Below are 22,669 nucleotides of genomic sequence, written 5' to 3'. Positions count from 1 at the left end.
CCCCCTAGATTGTCATATTTGTTTTTGTCCTGTATAGGAGTGGCAGAATCACAGAGGAGCATTAATCTGTACATTTATGCACATCTTTTACTCGGAGGAAATTCCAGAGGAAACCATCAAATCCTGCAGAGGTACCATCACTGCTGTCTGTATATGTAGAGTGCTGTGGCTACAGCTGCAGAACAGAACGTGTTCATGTGCAGCAATCAGTGGAACAAGGGCTTTGCTCTTATGGAGCACAAGGTCCCATGGATTGCCGAGCTCTTTCCTCTTCCGTGGACACCGTGATTGCACCAGTCAGAAAAGCTCGGCATTGTTGTTTGTGAAACACCAGGAAACACTCCTGTCTTACCCTGTGGTGCCTGACTCTTCCTCTGGCAGAGTGGCTACAGCAATTCCAATGGCTGGTTACATCCCACACTACACTGCAGAACTGGAGTGTCAACAGTCGATCCTGGGCCAAAGGCAGCACCAAAAAACATGGAGTAAAATTCCGTAATGATCTAATTTGTAGCTTGCTGCCCAATGCACTTTTGAAAATAACTTCTGTTGAATTTTAAAGCATTTTCTACAAAATCAGCTTAACAGTTAAAAACACAGGACCTGAATGGATGGTTGGAAACTGATCAATCTGTACAGGTTTTACTTTGATGAAAGTGAATAAAAAGTGAAAGAGGTACCACCTCATAGGATTTACTGTGATGCTACTGCCAGGTAGCACAGCTATCTTGTGTATTTAAAAACCTAAAAATGTGTGTTTTGTATTTGCTGCCAAGTTCACAATTTACTTACTAGACTGTAACAGTCCCAAGTTATTTAGGATTGAATCTCTGCATTAATTTGGTACAATACCATTCTAGCTCACATTAGAGCAAAAAAAAGGATAATTGTTATGTAGATGCAAATTAGAGTTTAATATCCCATGCAGCTGTTTACATCTGCTTAATTAAGCAGCAGTGACTTCACATTAGCGTTGCTATGAAACCGTAAATACACCGGAGATAAAGGTACAACCATGTAAACCACCTTCCTCATGTCAAATAATCAATGCAAGATGGGTACTTTTTGTTTCAGTCTTGTGATTTAATGCTAAAGAAAAAAGTCTTCACATTTAAAGAGAATCTTCTGGTTCAATACGTCTGGTTTTGGTACAAGTACCAGGATTTTATAAAAAGACTGTGCTCCTGTAAGCAGGCAGTTTAAGCAGTAAATGAAGAGCTTTAATGGAAACTCCTCACAAATATAATTGGAAGTCAGTGGTTAATTTTGCTTTTGGAGCCTTTACAGGAGTATCACAGTCATTTTGTACAGCAATAGAAGGGAAGTAAATACCCATCTGGAAAAATGCAGGGCTGTTTTAACACTGATGAAGTTCTAACACTTGCACTACGTGGCACAAGCTCTTTGTATCATGTATTTACCAGCAGTTCTGGCACAGGGCTGCTTGTTTTGCTCTTTGACTAAGGACCCCTGAAGTTCCACAGACGTAGCCAAGCCGGTATTTTGAGAGGTATGTACGATCAGAACGGGCCTCGGATTAACACAACACACCAGCGGAACACAAAACCTGCTCTTCGGTCAGGACTGTCAGAACTCACTGTTAACCACCAGCATAAGAACACAACCTCAGTTGGTGCCATTTTTAATGATTAGAAATAATACATTGTAAAACAAAAAGTGAGAAAATTCCAGCGTGATACTTATAAACAAAGAACAAATAGAAAACAAAAATCTCGTGGTTTTGCCTGATTTATAGTATTTATCATACACACAGATCGTTAGTCTGAGGTAATACCGGTATTAACTTTTTAGTCCTTCGAGGACTGCTCAAAAATTAATAACAATGATAGCAATGCATGTTATGTTAAAAGTGAGACTTGATTATTAAATCAAGCAAACCCCTTACCCTTTTAGTTAGGGATCTGTGGCTGCAAGTAAAAAACTGGGAATAAGTCTACACAGTAGGAGCTACAGAACATCGGAGTCCTGTGTGGCGTGTCAGTACGTACGAGTACAGCTGAGTATGTAAAAACCAGACATTTCAATACAGTAAAGACTTGATTCCAGAATAGCCCTTAAGAAATTTAGAATACTGTTAGCTTGCATAAAATAGCCAAAAAAACCCAGCTAATTCAGAAGTCCAAATTTGGCATGAGGTAAAACCATGTGCATTTATTTCATCTGCATTTTAGATTTAGTAAGCATAAAATTAGAGTATGTTGACTGTAATGAAGTCAGTCATACAAGTGCAAGTCTTCAGCTAGAACGTATTTTATGGCAGTTTATTTAAAAAATGTACCAGTAAATCATAAAAGAGGGATCATGTCCATTTAACGTTTATTGAAGTATACAGGAGGTTTTCTTTAGAATCAAATATGAGCATGAATATATGGCCAAACGTAAAATCTATCAAATTCAGTGAAAATTTTCTGACTTTAAATAGTAGCTGTAAGAATGACCAATATATATTCTTTGTTACAACCGCCCTCACTCTACAAGTAAAAAAAAAAATAATAAACATTCAGTAAACATTCTTTCCTAAGGTAGTTTCCCTTATATATCAGTGATTTATCCATTTTTTGTATACATAACTTTTTAAACATACCAATCAGTGGTTCTCACAATTGAAAAATAAAAGCACAAAAAAGTTTACACTCTTGTACAGGTAAATAAAAGATCATTTTTAATTAAACTGTATATCCTTAAGGGCATAGTATAGTTTCAATTTCATTACCTATTACATAATTAACTTCTTACATACAAATATTGACATATTTGGCTTGTGCTTCAAAGCCGTTGTGTCTACAAAGTCCATGTCAATGCAACTCATGACTTGAAATCGGTGGGGACATCTTTACTGCTGCTGGGTTTAACCTGGTCGTGCAACATGGTCTCTTCTGAGCTCGTTGTGGCACTGCATTTTTCTGGGGAGTCATCAGTGTCTGGATCCAATCCTTCAGGACAGGGAAGTTTTAGAAGTTCTTCCCGCAGCTGAGCTGTGTGACGCTGGATAGACAAGAACAAGTCAGCGTGGAAGGCCACAGTTAAAAAAATACTTTTCACAAGGTTAGACACTATAAAGCAAAATGAGGAGTAGGTAGAAAAGGCTTAGATATGTTATTTCCATGTCTGGATCAACTTCTCCCCTATATTTAAGGACTGGTACTTTTGTTTTAGTGACAGAATAATGAGCAAGAGCTGCTAGGGACAAATTTTCTGCTGTGGTGTTCAGGGGCCACAGAAGAAACTGGCTTGGGCTTGGTAGGTTGTACAGTCAAACTAAATTTAAACAGAATTCATGATGAGACCTGTCACAGAGACAGAGATGCAGAGATTTGTATTCTGATCACAATAACGTCATTTTGAAGACCAGTCACACTGAAAGAATGGAAGTCTGGCAATAGAAAAAAGAAGCCTTCAAAAATTTGGGGTTTGCACCCTCAGGGGAAATAAAACCTCAAATATTAAAAACAATGTACACCTGTTGCCTGTGTGGTCATAAAATACACAAAATGGTAATACTTGGAAGGTAGTAATAGCTAGGAAGGCAGAAAATATATATAATGCTTAGAACTCATTTAAAGTTCACAGGGTAAAACTGATTGCAGTTTATTAATTGCTTGTCTACTCTAAGAACTTGTTTTCTGGCAAGGAATTGGTTGTAATACAACTTTATCATTAACGCCCACCCACCCTCAGAGTGAACAAAGAAGCTATTATCAAAGAATATTCTGAGCTGGAAGGGACCCACAAGATCTGAAGTGAATGGCTCGTAGGGGATCAAACCCACAACCTTGGCTTTATGAGCACCATGCTCCAACCAACTAAACTCATCTCGGGCTCACTGTGTCCCAGACAAATATTCATAGAGAAAATAGGCAGGACAGCTGCTAAAGGAAAATCCAACTTGTAGTAAAAATACTGAGGAAGTGGAATGCACACACATTTCATCTCTTGACAACTGGGAAACTTAGATTTGTTATAAATGTCTCACCTTCAGAGCTGCTGCGTGATGGGACATGGTCCTGCCTACTCGTTTGTCACTGCTGTACTGCTGTATGTCTGCTATCCACTCCTCACACTGAGCCATGATCTCCACTCTTTTCAAGTAGAAGTGTTTGTGGATGACCTGCAAGAGAACATCACCAATGTAACATGGACGCAAGAACCATATACTTCAACGATACCAAATTTGCAAGACTTCTGTGGGTCTAACTGAATATAAGAAAAAAAAAAAATCAGAATGAAGGTAATTCAGAATTGAACCAGGATGGATAAAATTGGAATTTCTGTCTGCAGAGGTTTCCAAAATCCAACTGGAAGAAGCCCTGAGGAACCCGTTCTGAATTCAGCTGTGCTGTTTTGGGGAGTTTGGTGGTCTGGGTATCTCTTCCAGTCTGCAGGGATCCACTGTTGGAGTGCAGCCTGCCATTTCAGCAGTCACTTGTGCTGGCTGGGTGCAGCGTACACCAGTGCCAGAAATACACCGAGCAAAAGCAAAATGGGGAGCAGAGTGCTGCTCACATTCTGCAGTTGGAAGCTGGACACAGGCACAGAGTTCACACAGGAGCAGAGCTCCATGGAGACTTTCATTGTGCTGAGGCTTTCATTGTTCCTTCCCCTGCCCTGTTCTGCCAGAGAAGCAGAAGCACCACGTCCTCCCCTGTCACTGAGCACGGGCTGCCCCAACAGAAAACAACGAGCAGAAGCGCTGCTGGCAGTAGGAGCACAGGAACATTACGCGCTTCTGCAGAGAGAAGATCGGAGCGGCTGCTTCAGAGGGGATGCAACCACTTTGCTCTAGGCAGAGGCTGCACATCTGGGGACACCGGAATTCTCAGGCCATGGTAGTGGAGCCGCCCAGTTTGGATGGGAGCCAGTATTTGGTTGAAGAGTAGTTTTGGTATTGAAGTACATATCTGAGTTAAAAAAGAATCCAACCAATCAGCACTCATACAAAGTTGTGAAACTCTACTTGGTGTTGGCTTCGACTTAAACAGTTTTCTAAAACTCTGAATGGTGAAAGAAACAATAAAACCAAAGAAATTTTATTGAGCACTCAGAGTTCCTGGCCATATTGCAACATAATGGGAAAAATAATTTTTCCCTCTAGAGATTAGAGAAAATAGCTATCTGTCTAAAGAGAAACTGCATATTGAAACCATAATTGACTTCAATTCTGGATACGTTCCTTAAATCCATAATGGAACTTGGAAAAACTCCCAAAGAATGGCAGTTTAGATCTCCTGAGCCTATCTGTCACTTAAGACACCAAAGACAAGGCAGCTCAGATTTCTGAAGACAACACATCTCAGGATCTACATTCTTAGACCTCAGTCTTCAGCATGAGTTTGCATTTTTGTTACTGAATTGATCATCACTGTTAAGGCTTCTAAGATAACCCTACAAAAAACCTAGAGGTCTGAACAAAAAGGGAATCTCCCAAAGAAGTGCTCAGATAATCTGAGAGATGCCTTTCTATTTGCATGGGGCCACAGATGGAATCCGGCATTGTTCCAAAGTTGCCTTTTTCGTACCAGCAGTGTGAAAGCTGAGCTGCAGAGTAAGGACACGATTGCTGGGACTCTTAAAGGAAAGTGCAGTAACAATAAGCTGGATTCAATTCCCAAACGGCGTAATACTGCATATCCTTTGCTTCTGTACACAGGAGAAGAAACATGGAACATGATCGTCAGGGAGCCCACTGCTTTCTTATATATTCAATTAATTTAATCTTCCTGTGATTTGAGAACGCCTTTTGCCAAAGTGAAACCATTACATTAGCTAGAAGAAAAAGACCTATTAGCAGAACTTATTGGATTATGTGTCCGGATATTATCTTTATCATGGTCTTCTACTTATTGAGTAGAACATTTAAGAGATAATTCTGAACCACCATCAGGTTTTATTTCATTAATTCAACACCCCTACATACACTGCACATCCTTTTTCACCGCATGTGGATAAAAATATCTATCTAACATTTGCAGTGCAGGTAAAGTGTCAATGTTGTCTTATTCCACAAGACACAGTGATTTTAATGCAAAAAGGTTTTGCATTCCGAAGGATGTTTTTTACGACATCAAGGAAGAGATGGGAGATCAACATGTCAGATGCCAACCCAGCAATGTGCATAATCCTAAGATAATTAGTCTTTTTCAACATTTTATCATGCAGACAATTGAAAGCACAGGTGATACTGACAGATGGTTTCACACTTCAACTGTAGTAGTTCAAAGCAAAACGTTTTTTTCTGGAAATATTCGCTGGCAATACTGTGAGATGACTCATGCTTGACCAAACATTTTGCATTAATATCCACACAGATTCTCTTAGTGCTTCTTCAGCTCTTTTTTCCTTGAACTCTTTCCTGTATATGTTCAAGCCCCTGAGAGCCAACTCATCTGCTTTGGGAAAGGAATTGAACTACAGACACTGAGAGAAGTCCCTAATAACTAAATTCTTCTATGATGCTACAGGGTGAGGTCACTTTTCAGGAATGTAAACAAATTAAGCCATTTGATTTATTATGATTTTTCTTTTTTTAAAACAGCATGAATGCATGAAGGTTAGCATTGCTTTTAGCAGCATCCAGACAGTTGTTTTCAAAGGCACAGGTTTCTAGTGCAGATGCTTTGTGGAATTTCTTTAAAGGTATTTTTCTAATTTGTATTATCATGGTGTATCTGAAGTATTTCTTAGCATTTGCTTCAAATTCACGAACCCTGGGAAAATACTGCCTGCTAGTTATGCAGAGTATGGAGCATGGAGTGCCCCCCTGCAGGGCTGCCCAACAGGTGTTGCAGGCCATGTAAAAGGTCCTGCTCAATAGTAAGAGCAAGCTGAGCTGGCTGAACCATGTTTTATCCAACTGTGCACCAGGATCCCCTTCAGGTCAGTCCCACTTTGCTTGCATTCCTGTTTCCCAGAAAAGAATCTGTGAAGTTTGGTGCGTCCTTATTCACTTCAGAACAAGACAGTCTCGAGTCAGTTGCCACAGGTTAAAACAGACATCTCATGCATGGTCTTACCAAATATTTGCATTGTTCTTATTGCTCAAAAAAGAGAAATACTGCCTTTCACCAAACCTACCTCTTTAAAACATGGTGATGGATTTCTCATTTGTTCAAGCATTGCCCACTTGACTGTTGCCTGTCGGATATTTCCATCATATTCTCTGGAGCTCTGGGTACCACTCGGAGTACCTCGCGATCGTTCGTAACCTGGTTCATTGAAGTATGGTTCTGCCACCAGTATTAGGGACTGGACAGACACCAGCACCTGTTAAGAGAAGAAACCAAATATTAAAATCATGCTACCAACATATTCTTACAATATACACAGCTCTGCTCACCTTACAAGCAAAACTATTTCTCTGGCAAAGTACTTCCATTTGTGACACAGGCTATGTGCAAGCAGGGAACGTCCACGCTTTCAAACCTAAACTCTCACTACACACAACAACCACCAAGTCCTGTGGCTGTCTATTTAGCTCAAACACTGAGAAAATGATAAATGTAACTTAAAACCCTGCAAAACAAACATACAGATATAAGTAAAAGAAAATATTTAAAGGAAGAGATGTCTGATTGCGCTCTTTCGTGAAAGGATGTGTATTTGTAGAGTCCTCAGTCAACAATTTTGATTTTTTTCCATGTGGCTGAGTTTACTAATTTTTCTAATTCTGAACTAGATGAAAAGAAACAAAGAAGGTGAAATGCCACGTGATCCACTGAAATGAATCCTGATCTACATTGTCTCTCATTTTTTCTTCCAAATGAATTTCTTAGCCCTTTAGTTTCAGATTTTACAAACAATACTGTGTCATATGTCAATAAAAGAAAATCTCAGTATTTTTCTTAAGATAAGGGAAAACATGTTTTCAATACTATATGAACAATGCACCAACTATTCAGTAATTAGGAAATAACGATTTTCCTCCTTTCAGTTTTACCATCCAGCACATGTGTGAATAGATGCTTACATAAATTCATGGCATTTAACCATATACTCAGCTATTCCTAATAAAATCCAAAGAATTAAACAGATACACAGGGCTCTTAGGTATCTAAATGTAGATGTACCGCATATTCATGATTTGATGGCTTGCTAGTTTTTCCAGTATTAAAAGTTTGTCCCTGTCAACTTGGTTTTTTACTAAATGAAGACCAAGTTTTTCTTATATACTTAGGACCAAGTCCACCAGCAACAATTTTAGGGATTACAGTTCCATGACACAAACCAAGTTTTTCTGTTTCTCGGGCAGGTGCTCCAGGAAACTGCTGGCACCGTGTGCACCATCACAGTCTCCTATACCTGCCCCGTGCTCAACTAGAAGAAGCCATAGTTATTTAGTGTTAAACCTTAAAATGTAGGACAAATGCATTAAAACATACAGAATGTGCCCACAAATCAGGTTTCATCAAGCAAATGGCCACATGGATACCAAAAAAGGCAGACTATTTATGCAAATGTCACAGTAGAGTCACTTCAGGGCCGAGGCTTTGGGGATGAAAGGTTTTTTGGTGATCTCAGTGGCTTTTACATGTCTCTGGAAGAACAGGCTTTTGCTTTTTAAAGATTTTGTATTTTAGGTATCTATATTTTTTTGAAGTAGCTATGGTAGTGAAATTTGACACTGCAGCATGGTACTTTCTGGGCCTGAATAAGCAGTTGATACTTTGAATTGTAATTGTAATGAATGAGAAACTCTACACCGATCTTCCAGTTTTGCTGGGTAATAAAAATTAATTTCTGAAGTATTTTGGGTGGTCTGACAATAGTTCAATCTCTGAGCCAGAAAAAACATGTAGTGCTTAATTCTTTCCAAGCAATTTATTTAGTCCTACAGCTGTTTTCCATTTAATAGTTGTAAAGTGTCTTTTTTTTCTCCCAATATGAATGGGATGGGACTTTTTCCAACAGTCTTCTTACTATTCTCAAAATGAAACACTGAAAAGAAATTTAAAAGTATAGACTTCTATGCTGCACATGATTTTTAACAATCAAATGTAATATTTTAATGTAAGAAAAAGGACTTTAGTGAAAATAAGATTTCCTAAATACTCTTATCTTTCTACACTGATTTTACAGTTGAAGTCCAAAATTGTAGTTCATCTCTTGATTAAGAATTTGGATCTTGGGTACTTGCACTCATTGAGGAAGTCTTGGATACCTATTCTAATGTGATCCTCTCTCTTGCTTATCTTGAAGCTGAGTGTGAGATTTGCCAGGAAGTTCCCTTGAAGTTCCCTTCACCCAACGATGAGAGCTAATGGCTTTGCAGTGATACCAGCTGGCTCCCTCAGCTCCCCTGGATTCACAGGGTTTGGTTCCACGAACATGTGGGTCCAAGCAGCTTCAATATTGTTTCCTCTACTGTGGTAATTCCTCATTCTCACAGAACTCCCTAGTGAGGCTTGGGCACAGGGGAAAGCAAGTCTTACCCCTAAGAGTGAGGCAGAGGTGACCCCTGCCTTTTCCATGCCCTTGTCTATAGGTTTCCTGCTCCACTGAGCAGCTGGAAAGCCTAAGGAAAATGTGTTCTTTTGCTGCCAGCATACTTATGAAAAGCTCTTCGTGTTTGTCTTTATAAAGCTCAACATCTTCAGTGCCATCTGAGCTTTAGTTTCTCTAATTTCTTTCCTGAAGTTTGGTCGAAGTTCTTTTGTTTCACACAAGTAACCCATCCCCTCCTTCCACCTCGTCTTGCTTCTTTTTGCAGCTGAGCTTAGGCAAGAGCTCTTGTTTACCCATGCTGGCCCTCTGCCTCACTTGCCTGACTTCCACACACTGGAATAGACCATTCTTGAACTTTTAGGAGACTTATAAATCTGCTCTCCAAGGCCAAATCCTGAGCAAGCTGAAATCTGTTCTGCTGAAGGCAGTAATTCTATTATGCTGAAGCTGTGCAGTCTTCTAGGATTTGGAACAGAAATTGTACCTTGTGCTACATAATAACTACTCCAAACTTGGAATAAATTCAGTAACTGCCACAGGAAAAAAGCCATTGCAGGCCTTACTTTTACTTAATGTCTTTGCTTGTGAGTCAGTGCATGTCTGCGAAATAAAGCTGAGAATTATAAGGACTTCATGCCCTAATAAATTCTGCTCTAATGTAACGCTAATTGTTATTGAACACAGCATAGCTGCACTTCCATTCCCTCCATCTTTACTCCTGTACTCAGCTCACCTGCATGCTTAGGAGGAGGAAGGCTCCGGTCTGCACTAGACTACTTCATTTTCTCACCTCTCTCTTTTGTCTTCACCATAAAAAGTTTGCGATGTATCCATGAGATGATGTCATCTCCCAGTCCTTTCCTTAATTTTCTTTTTGAAAATAAAATAAACTATTTGAAATCATCTGAGCAGAGCTGGCGCAGGAATGAGCTGCACACACGAACAGCTGCTCTTCACGACCAGGCCAACAGAAATACTTGTTAGAAAGAGCATTTTGAAGAACCTGTTTCCTCAGCAGAGTTCCTTTCCTAGAGTTCCAAGGATGTTTTCTAGACTTTTGTCTTATTTATGCTTATTTGAAGATTATTCTGGTTTAAATGTTGTAGAAAAGGAATCCTTAGGACCAAGAGACTTACTACTCCTCAATGACATTTGAAGAGAAAGAAGAAATCGCTCACCTGCAAAAAACTTGATGTTTGCGGATTCCATTTCTCTTCTGGCCTCCCATGCCATGTGTTAAGTATGCTTAAGCACACCTGGAAAGGTGACATTATTAATACCACAGACAAATATTATGACAAAATTGTTCTGCTTGGACAGAACAGAATGTTGGCATTACGTTCATTTTTTTTGACAAACTTCTTTACAACAGCATTCTAAAAGACAAATTTGTTTCCTATCACAGAATCATCAATGAGGTTGGAAAAGACCTCAGGGATCACCGAGTCCAACCTGTGACGGAATGCCACCGTGTCAACCAGACCATGGCACTGAGTGCCAGGTCCAGTCTTTCCTTTAAACACCTCCAGGGTCAGTGACTCCACCACCTCCCTGGGCAGCCCATTCTACTGTCTCATCGTCCTTTCTGTGGCCAAAGTCCTCCTAATGTCCAACCTAAAACCTCCCTGGAGCACCTGAAGACCATGAGACTACTTTGAAAGGAAAACAGATAAAAATAATGTGGATAAGCAAGAACAGCATGCTAATAAACAAACACGACAAGGCAGAGTACTTTTCCTCATGGGAAACCGATGGATTCTAGTGGCTCCAAAAAACCCCAAATGTTGTCTGATTCCCTACTTTCTGCTTTATATACTGTTATAAAACTTGTAAATTGTGCATTTTAAAGACAGTCATTCTGCTTAAGCATGTAAAAGCTGGTTTTTGTCACACAGACTATCAAGAAATTGGAATTATTCCTTAACTTTTGTGACTGATCTGAAGCTTTAGGGAAGTTTATGGTATTCTTGAATCTTACTGTGAAATGGAACAATCCAAGACAGGGAAAACAAAGAGACAAAACAAACAGGTTAGAGGAAAGTATCTTCCAAGACTTAAAACTGGACAAAGAAAAATGGAGATAAAGTCTCCACTAGGTAATTATATTCTGTGTCCACATTAATAGAAAGCGAATGCAGAAGAAGAGAAAAGGCACTCAGTAAACCTTCAGCTGCAGCTGATATGAAGCATACTTTGTCCATGGAAAGCATATTTCAGCCAAAACAGATTTCTGACTGGTTCATTTAGCAAAAAATATTGGAAAAGAACAGTTTTCTCAGTCAAAAGTACTTGCTTTTTTGGTCCAATCCAGCTCATAAAGTCTGGATCTCTGAAAATCTGCAAGACTACTTAGAAAGGGAGTAATTCCCACTTGAAAGTGACAAATCCCTCTTCATTTTGGTCTCAAGACTGGTAGTAACCAAAGAGCTTCCTGTACATTGGCAGTGGCTGATCCAGAATTCGATCACAGAAGGAAAAAACTTAAACCTGTTTCACTTCCTTGTGACAGCTAACACACAATCCCAGCTGACCTACCTTGCCATCATTGTAGAGGTTTGGATTAAATCTCACGCTGTGACCTCCAGTTGTTTCCAGATTCACAAGTGGAGGGGAATTTGGATAGTCTTGTGGGAAATACACATCAAATTCAAAGCAACCATTTGCGTATGGGGTGTCTGCGGGACCGGTAATGAGAACCTACCAGCGTTAAAAAGAGAAAAAAAGAACATTTAAAATCCACCCTTGTAAAATCTACCCTTGTAGCTATCACACAGTTGAGATTTTGTAAGTTATACGAAGCATTTTATTTCCTCCTGCTGTGGAGCAGGAATTATTATTAGGTGTCAGTCTGTCCAGTTTGATCCTGTGGGTAAGCAAAGCCCTCCGCAAACACTCCTTTCTCCAGATCACAAATGGAAAGCAAGACAGAAGGAGCTGAAACTCTTTCCTACTGGATGCTACTAACAGATTGTTTTTTACAAAATACAGGTGCAGAGGCACTCAGTGTACTTCTCCCTACCTACTGCCTGCCATTTCAATGGTCACATGTCATGTTTGGACCATAATGGAGCAACAGCAGTAAACTTTACCCTTTGGAACAGCATGAATGCTGTTCTGTGAAGACTCCTTGGCCAACAGAGCGCTCCTGGGGCAGATTGGCTCTCCCTGCCCCTGCCAAGTTGCTGAGAAATCAGACTCAGACTCAAATACTACCACTTATATTAATGCCTGGACAGCAGTTAAAGCGCATGTGAAATCCACTTGGATTTCTGTTTTTTCCCTAAGATTTCGGGCACCCTCCTGAACCCTTTTATGCCAAGCTGAAGCGAGAACTCAGCCCAGCTTTGCCGCTTTACCTTCATTATGTCGAGCCGCTCCTCATCACAACGCACGAACACGCTGGACGACGACGAGAGAGGCAGCGAGGTGGAGAGAGTCACGGCTTCCTGAGCCAGGCGCCGGGCCCTGGCAGCGCTGTTGGCGTCGCTCGCGTTCTTTACCTGAGACATGTAGTGGTAATTCACTTTGAAAACCAATTTGCCGTCATCGTCTTCGGAAACCATTTCAAACGTGTCTAGAAGAGAAAAAAAACGTAATGAGTCAGGAAAGGAGGGAAGTTTACAGTGGATTAGTCTCGGATAAAGATTACGAGCATTAAAATCAGGAAAGTTTAATTTGCATCACGGTAATGCAAAAAAACCCGTGTTTTGTGAGTTAACAGTGATCACAGAAACCAAAGCATTAACCGTGCTGGGCTGAAACAATTTCTGCAGCTAATTTACAAACTTTCATATGCAACTTGTCAAATATACACCACCCCCAATTTGGCAAGCTACCAGCTATTCCCGACCAGGAATATGGTGTCACTTACAAATACCTAATACTGCTAATAATGGAACCTGCGCTAAGCCAAGTGCCAGCGGTATTTACTCGTGTGCTGGTGGCAAGGTTATTGAAGAACCAGGGAAAACTACAGTGGAGCTGGTTTTCTTTAATCACTTGCTACACAAAATCTGCAGCACAGATGCCAGAGGGAAAAGCTCCCACTTCCTATGAACCCTCCTAACTCCGACTCTTGGCATACACTCCACAAACGTTTGGGAGGAAAACCTCTCACAAATACAACAGCAAAGAAATGTGTCTGCAAATGCTGTCACCGCAACTCAAAAAATACACCGTGAATATGATTTTGCAATAATTTTATAGCTCTTCTTTGGATAAGATACTATTAGTTCTTTATGATTTTTTTTGGTAGCACATTCCTTTTATGGCCAAAGTAAGGACTGATTCTCATCACGTTTTCCAAATGCAATATATTGCACTTCATGAAAGGACACAATCAAATTTACTACAGTTTCATTTTAAAAACACATTTTGATTTCAATTATTTTCTACTTAAAAAATAACATATATATGAGCTTTATACACAAATATATATATATATATATATATATAAAGCTCATGTATGAGCTTTAAAAAAAAAAAATCAAACATTTCAATGTAATTTGAGAACTGAAAGACTCACAAAAAATCATTACTGTAATGAAAACGTGAACACCATAACACTGCTGAATTCATCTGGTCCCTTGAATTACCCTAGTGCATGCTTAAAACATTTCTTATTAGTTCAAGGACTGCATGACCTGAAAACACAGATGTAAAATTTTCCTCATGTGAAAATTATCGGTGGTCACATATGTAAGACAGTTGTTAGCTTTAAAAATAAAGCATTCTGTTCAACAGAACACACATTGCTTCGGTGTCTGCTTTCTAAAACACACACATTCACACTTCTCAACCTACCAAACTGGAGCTTTTTCATGACAGCCACATACTTCTCTTCAAGGGATCGCAAAACAGACAAAGGCTTGGGCTTCACAGCAGCCTTCTTGGAGTATTCAGCCATCTTCTTTTCTGTTGTGTAAAATGTAATCATTATTTGTAGTTAAGTAGGTAATTCCAAGAAAAGCACAGCAAGTGTTGACATTTTATGGTTACATTCTTTTGCAGAGACATCTCAAAACTGGGAATCACTTAGGATATACAAATCTCTTTTTCTCACTACTGTGTATCATTATCTGAACAGCTTGGAGTAAATAAAGATCATAATCTCAGCTTAGAAATAATTCATGACTGCTGCTGCCTCTTTGAATATTCTTTTATTGTTTACCTTTTTTTAATTTCAAACAGGAAGTAGGACATACGCTTGTGCGGATGGCTATTCCCACATGCATTCCTGGACTCTCCAAAATGAGGAGCTGATTATACATGCCTTTATGACATGCACTCCCCTGATTCAAATATTTAATCTTTAGCTTTTATTACTAGACAACCAGACGGTCTTTTGAACATCTGCAAGTTCAACCCTTGTTTCAGATTTTTGTTCTGAATTCATCTACTTAATAGTTAATCCAATTCATAAGATATAGGTTCAACAGAAAAAGGTTTATTACTAAAGGTCCTGTATGTTGTTTTCTGCCAAGCGAAATAATGATAAAAAAGGTGCTACATAACCATGCTGGAAGCTGTGAGGTGAACTTTAACTTACTCAAATTATTCTGTTTCCCGATCGAAACATTTAAAACTACCACAAGGTTCCAACCACCTTTGAAAACGCAGTCAGCAGCTGGGGACAGGAGGGAAGTTTTAAGCTGATTTCTAGGTTATCTGGAAAGGGCTGTATTACAGATAAACAGCACCAGCACACACAGCAGTGTTTGTGTTTCACCTTGGTTTGCCTGGCGCAGACTGGTGGTCGCAGCATAAACGATCTCTGCAGTCTTTTGGATGTCTGGCACCAGCAGGGTCAGTCCCTCCGGCTCTTGATCAGAAGTATCTGGTTTTACTCCCGCTTTAGCTTTGTCTTTTTTAGACCTGTATGTGGCAAAGAAACAGGACATACCATGAGGGAATATCTTTCAACCAGAAATACAGTATCCAGTGCATCTGTCAACAGGGAAAAATACCGAAGGATTGAGACCAAACCAAGCCTTCTGAAACGGAATGCGTCTCTGTACCTTCAGGTTCATCACTGAACGCAGCAACCGGCAGCTCCAACACTGAACGTGCTGCCTTGATTTGGCAAACAGATGTACAGCTGGTAAGAACAGTGAAAAAAGGAACACAAAGCCAGCGATGCCAGTACAGCAGTTTCTGCTTCAACATTCCAGACCTCCTGATTGTTACCCTGCAGGCTGACACCTTCACACAGGATTAGAAAACCTTACAGAATCAATCTAACAAAGACCATGTCATGAATATGCAGTTTATCCTTGCAGATCCTTGTGCAAAACTAAGTCCTGAACAGGTGACAAAGTGCTCCTTCCTGCTCTACAATATACTAGCAATTACTGAAAATACACTAAGGGTAAAAGTCTAGGAAACCTCCAGTAAAAATTCACACCAGGTAGATAAAAATCAACCCAGGCACCACAGGACTGTGTGTCAAATACTTTCTCTCTCTCTGCAGTTCCCTTCTAGGCAACAGAAATGTAGAGCTTTTATTTCAATAAAAAGTTCAATATAACATATTTTTAAAAGCCCTAAAATATAAAAAGCATCTAGGTTACACTGGATGTTTATAATCAAAGTATTGCAAATCAAAATGTCAATTTAAACACCTCACATTTTTACTTGAAAATGCAGTGCATACTGCACTGTTGTTTGATAGAAGCTAGTTGCACAGTAATCTAAGATACATTTAAATCTTTAGATTGTGACAATCCAGTCCTTACTAGTATAGACAGTCAGCCACTGAAATGAGGACAAGGGTATTTGATACTAATGTAACCTAAATGTGTGTATTTAAAAGCTTCTATGTTTTAAGAGCTAGCATAAATTTACACTGTCATCCTGCAAAACTTGGGAGATTTTAATGCTAACAGGGCCCAAATTATTTTACAACAATTTCTATACATTTTTGTTTCAACAGCACTTGTTAGTTTTGAGACCCAAACCGGTTCAACAGCCAAGATGAAGGGGTTTCCTCTTTCTCACTAGCAAACCAAGAAACTATCTACACAAGTAAAACCAGCAATTTTATGTTCTGATATAGCAAACATATTTTACCAACTGTAACATTTCTGTGTTTTAATCCAGACCGAAATTGTGCATAATGAATGACTCTCTAAACTATTCAGTAGAGGTGATTACAGTAGTACTGAATATGGTCTCTGAACTGTACCTAATCAAATGAGAATATCCCTAGAGAGCATTAATAACAAAATACATTACTGCAGCACGGTCCATTTTCCCTGTTCCAGATTTAATCCAAAAGGATGTTAGCCCGTGGCTGACTACAAGCTATTCTGAGCTTTCAGACCCTCAAAGTTAGGAGGAATCAGAGGCATCACAGCCAGCCCCCGGCTGCATTTGAGGAACATTGTATGACAAAAAAGCAGCAGCTGCACCTCTCATTCATACTTTCCAATCCTTATTATTGCACTTTTTCTTGTGGAAAGCTGGGCCAGTACTTTTTAAATAACCTACTAAGCACCTTCAGAAATACGTATTCAAACCTACTAAACCTTAGTGATAACCTGTTTTAAGATCATGCACGTGCTAGCAGCTACCAGTCCCTAGAAAGGTATACAGAGTTAGATCTGCTATTGATGCAGAAGCCTTAAGCTATTTGCTACAAAACCCTTGGAGAAATTCTGGCTGAAGTAAAATGTCAGTGGGCATCATGCAAGAGAAAGATGTGTGAAAAGCAATAAAACTGTGCTTGGTAAAGGTACCAAAAGTAAAATTAATTCTTAGAAATGAGTTTTCAAAACAGTGTTCTCGTGGCTCTTTCGTTGTCCATTTGCTTTTACAATTTAGACTACTTGTTTGGTCTTCTTCCTTCTGCTTTGTCTTAGAATCAAAAAAATTAAGGTGATGGCCTCATTTAGCAAAATGTTTCACCACATGCTTAAAAACTCGTACAGACATAGTGAGTTACTGACAGCAACTGCCTCAGCAGATAAGGAATATGTATTAGTTGAAGCAGCAGGGAAAGGAGACATTACTCAAATGCAAACTTTCAGTACCAATAATATAATTTCCTCTTGTTCTCCCTGCTGTCCACAACAGTTACACTTCAGCACTTTGGAAGTGTCAAAAGAGAATGTATTCTCCTAACATCTCCTGTGCCACCAGGGAGAGAAGATTCTGTCCACTGCAATCATGAGCACAACAGAAAACCCCCGCCCTGCCTCTCCTCAGAACAGACTTTTGAAATCATGTGTTTGCAGAACTGCTCTGCCCCGACAACTGTACTTACCTGGGGCTTGTGTGAGGCTCTACATTAACAAGCTGCCTAACTTCTGAGTCAGGCCACACCTGTGCAAGAGCAGTTCAGGAAGTGAAAGGCAGGAATAAATCTAACTCAGCCACACCTTTGCTCCATCCAAGTCTTGGTTTTTGACCTTGATTCTGCCTAAGCACGGATTTCAGTCAGTTTCTTAGGGAGGATAAGATAGCTGGTACACAAATTCCCCAAATTAGACATACTGCCTTATCAACATTCAGCTTCCACACACAAGCCTTGCTTGTGTATCCTAATGGTTAGTTAGGCTAAAGGTAACCTCCCACTTTTAGGGAACAAACCAACTGATATTGCCATGGCATGCAAGACTCCTATGAATGATGACATTCAGGGTTTTTTTCCCCCCATTTTGTCTTCCCACCTTTATTTGATTCAAAAGAACAACAACTTAGTGCAATCCATCCTGTGCAGTTTGTGAGATCACAGAATGGTTTGGGTTGGAAGGGACCTTAAAGATCATTTCATTCCAACCCCCTGCCATGAGCAGGGACACCTTAAAACTGGATCAGGTTGCTCAGAGCCCCATCCAGTCTGGCCTCCAGGGATGGGGCATCCACAGCTTCTCTGGGCAACCTGTGCCAGTGCCTCTCCATCCTCAGAGCAAAGAATTTTTTCCTAATATCTAATCTAAATCTCTTTCATTTGAAGTCATTTCCCCATGTCCTATCACTGCACGCCCTTTGTAAGAATTTTTATCTCCATCTCTCTTGTAGGCTGTAATCTGCCTCATTATTTTATTCTCTACTTTAGCATTATTCACAAACGTTTGGAGAAATTTAACAGTACTTTACAGTTTCTCAGCTTATTTACAATCAGCATATGGAAAATCAAGTAATTCCCTAGACTCTAGATGGGAAAACCTGTGAAAGGTTCCCCAGCCATATGTACTCTCACACCGATGATAATTTTTAAAGCTCACAGAGTTCTGCGATCTGAGACAGAACTGAACACCACTGCAGACATGAACGATTACACTTCATTTGATATTTCTTCTACATTAGGAGACCATAGCAGCCCTTTCTGAAAACATATCCTTAAAACATGTTTATCATGGCTATTAAACCATGCAATTTCAAAAGAACAGGTGCACTGTTAAGATCAAAACCTCACACAAAACAGCTCTGGAATGGAAGATGGAGGTGGGAATCTAGTCTCTGTACCCATCTCCCTCATGTAACAAAACATCCTGGTCTGGAAAATCTAAAAGCCTATTTTGTTCCCTAAACTGTATGCTTCTAAAAGGGCTGAGACAAGAATGTAATTCAAAGCCCATGTAACAGTTCAAATGGGTTCGTACATCACCAGTGCACTGGGGAGTCTTAGAATACACAGAGTGAACAAAGGTCAGAGTCACTGTGAGGGTCCCAGTCCCTCAGAAATTAACTCCATGGTCAGATTCACTCTTGGAGCCCTCTCCAAGGTCAAAATTACAGCTTTACTGAAGGTGACAGTCCATCAGCTGTTTCTCAGTGTGACCTGAAACACGTGGTATTGCTTTGTGCACACATGAGAAAAGCAACCTGATGACCACTCTGTTATTTGTGAGCACCTATAATGTGGGCAAAGCACACTATTTACTAAAGCTGAGAAAATACCGTTCTCCCTTCTTGCTGTCATCTCCAGTGCTGCAGTGCTGCCTGGATTCATTCCCTCTCCAAGCTGTGTGTCACACATGAGTGATCCAGAGGCACCAGAAGGGCCCCAGCTTGAGAGAAGCAGCTGCTGGGAACTTTACAGCTCTCTCAATACTCTATGAAAGAGGAGATGAAATACCAAAAGTGAAGTCATGAAGCCCAGTAAGACGCTTCAGCTCCTTCCTTGCACTCTCTCAGCCTGCACAGAAATTTGTGTATGCAGACAGCTAACAGTTTAACAAACTCCTGAGCTTTAATGCAGGAAAAACCTTTATCTAAATGTTACAATTTCCAGAGTGGAGGAGGAGCCAAATATTTAATTTACACACAGAAACTTTGCCATGCAGTTTTTCAGTCACTGAAGAAAAAGCAGAGAAAATGTCGACCCATATTTAAAGGGATGACAGTCACTAATATATTTGCTAGAAGAGACAGCAGTGTACATTTAAGCCACTAATTTAGCTTGTGCTAGAAGATGACAGCCTTCTCTTTATGCTGTGCTAAATGAATAATGAATTATACACTCCCAAGGCAACCTTAATTTTTGAAGTCAATACTAACACTTACTCACCCGTGCCTGGTACTTGGAGGTAAACGTGATGATACAGAATGATACCCTTATCAAAGCATTCCCAGAGCACAGCCAATGAACCACCCAGCCCCTGTGCACCACAGGGACAGTGCTTACAGCACAATGGTGCTCAGTCTGTCTGGGGCTCACTGTCTTAGGATGAAGCTACCCTGGGTTTGCAACCACAGCCCTCATGGCCTCCACATTTGTTCCTTCCAGTAATTCACAGTTTCTTAAATGAATGTCTTGAAATCAGGCAAAACAAGCAAGGGACTGTGACTTTGCAAGTGGCCACTGGTGAAAGCTGGCCTCCTCCCAAACAGCTCCACCTATCCCACCTTGGGGCATGAAGCACAACTTACAGACATTACGTGGGAGCATTCCAAACCAGCAGCTGCAGGACTGCTCCCTGCGGACAACCATCAACTCAAAACGTGAGCTTCGGCATGCAGCAGAAGGAACTGATAATTTTTTTTTAAAGAAAAATAAATTAAAACAAATTAGACCTTGATTCTTGGGGCCCAGTTCTGAAGAAAATATTTTTTGTTTGCAAATTCACCCTTTCACATAGAAGTTCTCCAAAACAGCAGTGAAGACAACGAAAAGCCATAGCAGAGAAAATGCCTCAAGCCCACCTGGTTGTATTCCAGCATGCCCATGAAGAACAGTTATGAATTTTAGAGGGCTGAGTTTGAGCCATGAGCTTGCTGGGATGGCTGAGCCCTTTGCTGCAGAGCTGCTGACGTGTGGCAAAGCAGGCTCATTGGAACCAACATCTGCTGGGTGAGCTTCATGGAAATGGTTATTCTGGCAAAATGAGACGGTGGCTCGTTTCGTGTGATGTGTTGTCCAGCAAGCTCTTGGCTCAAATTCAGCCCTCGTGGCCACTCATTTCACCAGCCTGACTGCTCTCCAATCACTGATGATGGCTTTGACTCCCTAGCATTCAAATAGTCATGGAAAATAATCTCATCCAGAAATGTATTCTCCATTATCCAGAAATTTCCCAATTTTCTAACAGAATACTATGGCCTTTGAAAGTAAAGGAAATTCAATGCTAACTGAAGTTCAAAACCAAAACTGTTCCCCTCCAATTCTGGATCAAACTGGACACTCCCAATCCAACATCGAGATGACATTTGGCAGACATGCAAGTTTGCAGCTCAGAGGATGTGATGTTTTGTCTTTGAAACTAGAATCCGTAATTTTGGGTCGTTGTTCTGCCAATCTGACCTAAAAGAAACAGCTGATTGTCCCATTTAAGAAATTCATGCCAATATTTGCTTATATTTCTGGCACACCTTCAACTAAAATGCTGAGAATTCAAACCTTCCACCCCAGTGATTTCTTGCTGTCCAGGATGTTGGTGTTTTCATCCTTGTCCATACACTGCTTCAAAGACAAACAGCACTATGCTTAAACCATCCAGTAAAAGACAAGCTTTCCTTTTGTGCTGGTGTAACAAAGTAATACAAGAAAATGGTACAGATAATGCACAAGGAACCAACCACAGAATTCTTATCAAATCCATCTAATATTAAAATAATTTTGACTTTAGAATTCTTCTTTGCTTCCAGATCCTAAGGTGGCACTGAAAAACTACTCATACTGTATTTACTTTACAAAATTGAAAAGAGCTTATGAACAGTAGTCATGCCATTCTCACCAAGAAACTTTTTAGGCTTCAGCCTGGGGAACTGACAAGAGAAGATGCATGTTTCCATGGCCATTAATGGGTGACCAGATTGGGAAGAAAAAACAGTCAGCAATTCTGGTGGAGCATTACATATACAGGCATTGGAAATGGATGACACAGAAGCCAAATATCTTTCCTATTTTAAGATTACATATACTATCAAATATATATATATATTGCCAGCAAGCACGAGCTGACTTTTTAAGGTGGGCATCCAACATAAAGAACTGGGTTTTGTGCTTCCCAGTTCTGTTTCTTTTGCACTACACTAGCAAAACAAAAAATCCCACTATAGGTACAGCTACATGCTTGATAAGGAAGACTTGCAATATCAGTCAAGAAATATTGGGGAAATTGATGGGTAAAGTCTAGTTCATCAGGAGCTACTAGAAAGAGTTCCCAATACTGAGATTCCTTCAGATTCCTTCTTAGAAAGTCTCTCAGGTAATGGTTGGTAAATATCCTGGGTTAATAGTTGGAGAAAGAACATTCTCCATACACCTTTTCCTGACATTTTATTTACCTCCTTCCCATGATGTTTCAGCATATGCTTAGGGACAGCACTAAATTTTGCAGAGGACAGGTTATTATTTATTAAGAAGCTGTCTCTAAATTGGAAGCAAGTAAACAGAATCAAGAAACCAACTAATCACTGGAAGCAGAAAATTATTAAAATAAAGAAATGAAAATCTGTATTGCAACATTGATAGTCACCAAGGAAATGACAAGAGTAAGCAAATCTGCCAGCTTACGTCTGTCATACCAAAACCATTCCCTGTCAATAGATACACACAGATACAACTCTAGATCAAACAGATGGTATATTCTCATTCTGGATGGCAGCATCCAGTCAGAGAAATATACAGAACTCAATCTTCTTTCACTTCTATATTCATAATAAGTAAAAGCACATGTCCTGCTCCAGCCAGAACAGGGTTAATTTTTGCAGTATCCAGGAGAGGGCACGTCCAGGACCCAGAGGTTATTCTGTACCACCACAG

The 22,669-nt window shown here is 40.0% G+C and overlaps 1 protein-coding gene across 1 annotated transcript in view; it reads right to left on the bottom strand.

The window, feature by feature from the left end:
* Positions 1–950: 950 nt before the first annotated feature.
* Positions 951–22,669, bottom strand: part of BIRC6 (baculoviral IAP repeat containing 6) — a 174,760-nt gene continuing 153,041 nt past the window's right edge. Inside the window, exons 67-74 of the mRNA XM_040059756.2 lie at positions 15,188–15,333; positions 14,263–14,373; positions 12,816–13,033; positions 11,995–12,156; positions 10,638–10,715; positions 7,093–7,281; positions 3,995–4,129; positions 951–3,006 (exon numbers count right to left, since the gene is read on the bottom strand). Coding sequence (XP_039915690.1) covers positions 2,827–3,006; positions 3,995–4,129; positions 7,093–7,281; positions 10,638–10,715; positions 11,995–12,156; positions 12,816–13,033; positions 14,263–14,373; positions 15,188–15,333 — 1,219 coding nt within the window. The 3' untranslated portion in view covers positions 951–2,826. The remainder of the gene's footprint in view (positions 3,007–3,994; positions 4,130–7,092; positions 7,282–10,637; positions 10,716–11,994; positions 12,157–12,815; positions 13,034–14,262; positions 14,374–15,187; positions 15,334–22,669) is intronic.

The sequence above is a fragment of the Hirundo rustica genome, chromosome 3 (genome assembly GCF_015227805.2).
Source record: "Hirundo rustica isolate bHirRus1 chromosome 3, bHirRus1.pri.v3, whole genome shotgun sequence".
NCBI lineage: Eukaryota > Metazoa > Chordata > Aves > Passeriformes > Hirundinidae > Hirundo > Hirundo rustica.
This window is presented reverse-complemented; position numbering and strand designations above follow the sequence as displayed.